We start from the raw sequence: 6,000 nt of genomic DNA on the forward strand, positions 1-6,000 counted from the left end.
CCTCACTAATATTATTTTACGAGAGTTAATATGAACTTTTTGGAGGTCCTTGTAAACTGCTCAGAGCCAGATAAAACAGATTAAATAATAACACCTTCAACAAATGATGTATTCAGATTCAGAAGACTTTATTTATCCCCAAGGGGCAATCTAGAGACTGACCTTGCCGACCATACATACAATACACAAACATCACATTGGGGAGACAGGTCAGGCTAGGTAGCTGGTCGGTCAGGCGCACGAGCAGCGACCCGGAACCGAACAACAATGGAAAATGCACAACATGGGAAAGACGAGGAGAAAAAAAGAACTCCCCCCAGACTGAGCTCCAACAGGGAGATCAGTTTGAGAACAGCACATAACACATGAATCATCACATCTCACAACACAGAAGACATAAGCTTCAAAGGCGTTTAGAGGGGGTGGGGGGTGAGTGTAAATATATCAGGAAAGTGTTTACAGAGGTCAAGCCAGAAACCTGTTTTCCCCTAAACCTCAATAGGGCTTTTTGCAACCACAGCTATCGCCATCTGGTGGCCTTGCAATAGAATGCAGATAAAAATGACTTCCGCATTGGCTTCGTTCTTCCAACCCTCTGTGGGCCAACTCTTCTTTCAATGTGCTGTTGTCAGATTTTAGTGAGCTCATTACTGCCCCCTTGAGGTTGGAGGCTCAAGGCTGTATAACACTCACTTGTATGTTGCACCTACACAGGGAAACGATGCGCCAGTTACACGGTCAAAAACAGATGTTAAGAAATGCCACACAGGCTATAACACAACAACTCTGAACGCTACGCCATAAGGACATTTCCTAAAATATTAAACTGCTCTTTGAAACGCTAATTATATTCGCGGCTACTGATGCTTTGTGTCTCTTTTGCTTTGTCTCCTGCTCTCTTTCCCTCTTTTAGCCAGGTCTCCAGGTGAGCCTTTCACAAGCTTTTCTTGTGGTTATTCTGCTTGTAATCAATGTGTGGAGTCTCATCTCCTTCGCCTGCCTCTCCTAACTCTACTTTTATTTGTTTATCTCTCCGAACCGCTCTCTTCCTCTTCTCCAGCCCCCATGGACCAGCCCTGCTGTCGTGCGCTGTACGATTTTGACCCTGAGAACGAAGGTGAGCTAGGCTTCAAGGAGGGCGATATCATCACCCTTACCAATAAGATCGATGACAACTGGTACGAGGGGATGCTGCAGGGCAACTCGGGCTTCTTTCCCATCAACTACGTGGATATCCTGGTGCCGCTGCCCCACTAGGATGTCTCGACTACCGGCAGTGTCCGAAGCTGCGACACGATAAATCCTGGCCTCCAGTTCCTCCTCCAACTATTCCCAGTAACCTTTTCCTAAACATTCCTACTTATCCACCTGCACTCCGCTTTAAAGGAGTCAAAACGGCAACGAAACAATAACCAATGAAGATGTGAGCGAGAGTGATGATAACTTAAAGGAAGCACTCTTAAAGAAAGCGAGGGGAGGGGAAAAAAAGAAAACAGCATTTATAGTCTTGTTTCCCCCTTATCCCACGAGTCACCTTCAGGCTTCCGTAGTCATTTTATCCGTTTCCGTCCCGGCTTTTGTCTCGCTTTAGGTTGGCTGTCAGTCCGTCACAAGCTTCTCAGCGCAGGCTTGCAAAATCACACTCTGTATCTCTGTGTTTCGTGAAAACCTTTGCAGTAGATAGAAACTCTTTTTTTCCTCAAACTACCACTACAAAATAATCGGTCCACATGCTTCATGTTTAAGACTGTAGTTCCAGCATGTTTTCAACTGGTTTCATGTTTTTTAAAAAAATGTTTAACTGAATATTTTTGTTTTCAATTTTCCTTTTTTCGACAGTCGTTGCCTCTTTTGACAGTTCTGGGTGAAACTATGTTCCTGTCATGTCCTAAAAAGAATCAGTTTAAATGAGTTTAGACAAAACTAAAGAGATTCATCAAGTAACACAGTATTTTAATGGTTTTTTTGTGTGCATGTGTTGTAACATATTGGTCATATGTTATACCAAAGTTACTTGTAAAACCTGAATGAAAATGAAACTCCAGCAGGAAGGTATCAGAAAGTCTGTTTGATGGGAACAGGTTTAAGCTTGCAACCTGGAGTTCTTTGGTATTCTATTAGGAGGTGACGCTTTATTAAGTATGTGACACATACCCGAGCCAGTGATTAGTGAAGTGATGACATGATTTTCTAAAAACAGTGAAGTTTAAATTGTTTTGAAGTGATGTAAAGAAAAACTCCGGTGCGTAAGTCTCAGTCCACCGACACGTATTTTATCAGCAGTGTGAAACATGGTTGATGTGTTGTGATATAATGATGTATAAATCTTAACACTTGAGGAAACCATATAATTGTGCAGCTGAAGAAGGCGTAGCTCTTCTTCCTGCATCCCTTACTAGTCCAAGTAGTGTTCTGTAGTTTAGCTTCTGTAAGCCACCGATGATACTAGGCAGGAGTGTTTTAAGGAAAGAGTCCAATGATAGCTTGTTCCTCTTTTTTTTTTGTCTTGGTGGAAATTTTATATATCGGTTAAAATTATGCAAACACAAATAGCTTTTTCTTCACGGTTATACAACCGTATAAACCATACCCCTCTCCCCCCCTTTTCCACGTCATGCCCGAGCTTAGAAAAACTAGATGTTGTTGTAGATGTCCAATTTTTTCCAACCTGCGATATGCTCGTATGCAGTATTATGTGAGATCGTTTCCCCATCTTTTGGTGATCTACCGATAACCAAGAACTCATATCGACCGAGCTGTAGTGCACGTTTTATCACTGAGGTTTTCTTTTCTGCAGAACAGCCTGTGCAGCAGCACTGACTGTTTTTATTCAATTATTTATTTATTTTCACCCATCTTGTAGAAATGTTGCGCGTGTATTTTGGGGGCGGGCGGTTTATTTGGGTTTGCATACTCTTCAAGTAATGCACAGGGATGGGGCTGCAGAGGACCTCTGATGCTGAGGTTTTAACATCTACTGTCTCTGACAGTGTTCAACGTTAAAACAAACATGGACCAATTCACTATGTTCAGCAGATCTATATGGAAAAGAAAACCTATAAGAATGTTTAACGTATTCGTCTTATAAGACATACTATGCTTATGACAGTGGACCTTTCACACGTTTCTCATACAAAATGTTTGCTTGATTTATATTTATTTATTTCAGTTAATCTATGCTTGTATGAGAAACATGCACTGGGGGTGGGGGGGACTAAGAGTAAGAAACAGCGTAAGACATCTTTATGAGACACAGGATAAATGTAAAACATAAACATTTACTATTTTTTTCTTTGTGTGGAAAATTACAATAAATGATGCAAAATCAGCCGATAACCCATATTTAGTGTATTCTTTTCTTCCAAAGGGAAGCACAATGTTAACAGATGGTATATTTTGTTGGCTGGAGTCTAGCGATACAGTTTTAAAGAGGTATTTATTCTTCTTTTTTTTTAAGACGTAACAAATTCTTCCTTCTTTTTGTCGTTCACTTTTTAAACAATCGTGTGTATCTTTGCCCTCAATGAGGACTGTACAGCTTTTTTGTGTTTTGTTTTCACCTCGTGTGTGCGTGTGTGTGTGTGTGTGTAGTCGCGCATCTACAGTAACGTATCTTATTTTTGTAATTGTGACAGAAGTATACACATACTCTATAGATGTATATATAGTATCTAACCCAGAAGCAATGTGACAGGAGGGATTATGTGCTGCACATGATTGTCTTTGGATTGTTTTTTTGTTTTTTGTTGTTTTTTTGGGGGGGGGGTCTGTTTTTTTTTTTTCTTCTTCTGTTCTTGTTTTGTTTGTTTCCTGCACTGGATTCTAAAACTGTACGCTTGATGTAAAGAAAAAAAATGTGTAATTCAGTTCAAATCAGTGTAATTTATTCAAATAAATGCCAAGAAATGGTTATTGGCCTGATGATTTTCCCTTCACAAAACAATCTTTTTGTCCACATCTACACTAAACCTAAGCTCAGTGTGGGATCATGTAACACGAGCTATTTTACCTCGCTACACCTCTCTGTTATTGTCAGTACACGAGGAAGCGGGGTGGCGACTTAGCTCTGCAAATACAAGAAGGTTGATGCATTATTCATTTTCCTGCTGGATTCTTTCATGATGCGCTGTGAGAAGCGGGGGGTGAAATGGGTCAGGTATGAGAATCTTCTTTTGTGTTTTCAAGACGGCTGAAATATTTAAATAACCCTGTTGGTGTAAGGTCATCAAAAGCATGACTGCAGCTTCAAGCATCTTAAAGGCTCCAAAAGATATTAAACACACTGCAAGCATGTGTAAGCTGGGATATACAAAGCAAACTTTTTTAACCCATACAAACAAGGAATTATGTTGTAGAGCAGCCGCTATCAGCAGTACTGGAAAGTAAGTAAATTTGTTCAAGCTTTCAACTTAACTAAATACTTCAACATCGCACTCTTGTAATAATACTTTTCTCCTGTAATTTAAATGGATATAACTAAATTTATTTAATTTATTTCAGTTTTTTACCTATTAAAAACACATACCTGGAGTGTAAATTATACAATGTTACACATTAAAAAGCCAGCAGTATATTAAGTGGTTAGAAATAGCACTTAGTCCATTTACCATTTCAAATGCTTACACACACAGTAATGTAAGCATTACTGGAGCACACACTAGAACTACAACTGTTTATTCATTAAAGTAAATACCCAATCAGCCAATCACAAGCAAGCAATCCAATGCATGTAAACATGGTCAAGATGACCTGCTGAAATTCAAACTGAGGATCAAGAAAGGGGATTTAAGTGACTTCAGCTGCTGCAGTGTTCTGGGTTAAAAATCTTTGTTGATGAAGAAAGGCCAGACTGCTTCGAGTTGACAGGAACTCAAGCCAGGTATGCAGAAGAGCATCTCTGAATGCATACCAAGCTGATTCTTGAAGCAGATGGGCTACAGCAGCAGAGGATCACACGGGTTGCTACTCCTGTCAACTAAGAAGAGGAAACTGAGGGTACAGTTTACGTGGGATCCCCCAAAACTGACAACAGAAGATTGGGTAAAAAAAACTCTCTGGTCTGATACAAACAACATGACAGCATGCATCAGTGCTTCGGGCTGCTGGTGATGTGATGATGGGGGGCATTTTCTCAGCACACTTTGAGCCCGTTTGTACCAACTGAACATCCTCCAAAGGCCAACCTGGCTGTTTTTGCTGACCATGCCAGTCTTCTAATGGGTGTCATTATCATTAAATTGAGCAAGATAACAGACCATGTCACAAAGCCCAATCATTTCAAACTGGTGTCCTGAACATGACAGTGAACTCAAAGATGGCTGCCCTTCCTTGAGCCGGTTTCGTCCTGTTAAAAAGAGGTTTTCTTTCCCATAGTCAGTAGCGGTTTTAGATACGGGCGACACGTATCTAAAACCGCTGTGATCCATCACAGCTGATTTAAATGGATAAATTACCTTCTCAACATGTCTTGAAGTTCTCCAGAGGCCTGGTAATGAACTAATCATGTGATTCAGGTGTGTTGACCCAGGCTGAGATCTAAAACCTGCAGGGACACCGGCCCTCGTGGACTGGGATTGGGGAACCCTGATATAGAGAAACGAGACGACAAGGCTCCAGTTACAGGAGTGCAAGCAAACAAAAAATATATGTAAGAAGAGTAAGAAAATAAATATACACTTTAGGACCAGGGGTAAAGGGATCAATAACAATTTAAAATTTAGAGTTTGATGATTTAAAGTCTCACACACATGCCGTCGAAGGGGGGTGGGGGGGGGGCTTGCTGCTTCCAAATAGAGCACATTTCATTTATAATGTTGTAAATCCAAGCCCATTATGTATTCATAATTTGAATCCTGGGTTGTGTGAAATCTCAGAAATGCACCCTAGACAAAGTGAATCTGTGATGTTGTGGTGATCCTTGGGTTGAGGTGGGTGTTCATACTGGAGTGCAAAATTAAAACCAATGGAAGATGGACAAGAAAAGTTCAAAGCCATCAGGTC

At 40.6% G+C, this 6,000-nt stretch overlaps 1 protein-coding gene across 4 annotated transcripts in view; it reads left to right on the plus strand.

Annotated features, from left to right (window-relative positions):
- sh3gl2a (SH3 domain containing GRB2 like 2a, endophilin A1) overlaps window positions 1–3,768 on the plus strand; it is a 37,387-nt gene extending 33,619 nt beyond the window's left edge. For 2 of the 4 annotated variants that reach the window (XM_005726889.1, XM_005726891.1), the window contains 2 exons: window positions 914–925; window positions 1,061–3,768. In XM_005726889.1, coding sequence (XP_005726946.1) covers window positions 914–925; window positions 1,061–1,257 — 209 coding nt within the window. In that variant the 3' untranslated portion in view covers window positions 1,258–3,768. Of the gene's footprint in view, window positions 1–913; window positions 926–1,053 lie in introns of all 4 variants that reach the window. The other 2 variants (XM_005726890.1, XM_005726892.1) reach the window with 2 other exon arrangements.
- Window positions 3,769–6,000: the final 2,232 nt, after the last annotated feature.

This window comes from Pundamilia nyererei, unplaced genomic scaffold (assembly GCF_000239375.1).
Source record: "Pundamilia nyererei isolate P.nyererei 1_Seehausen unplaced genomic scaffold, PunNye1.0 scaffold00022, whole genome shotgun sequence".
Lineage (NCBI taxonomy): Eukaryota > Metazoa > Chordata > Actinopteri > Cichliformes > Cichlidae > Pundamilia > Pundamilia nyererei.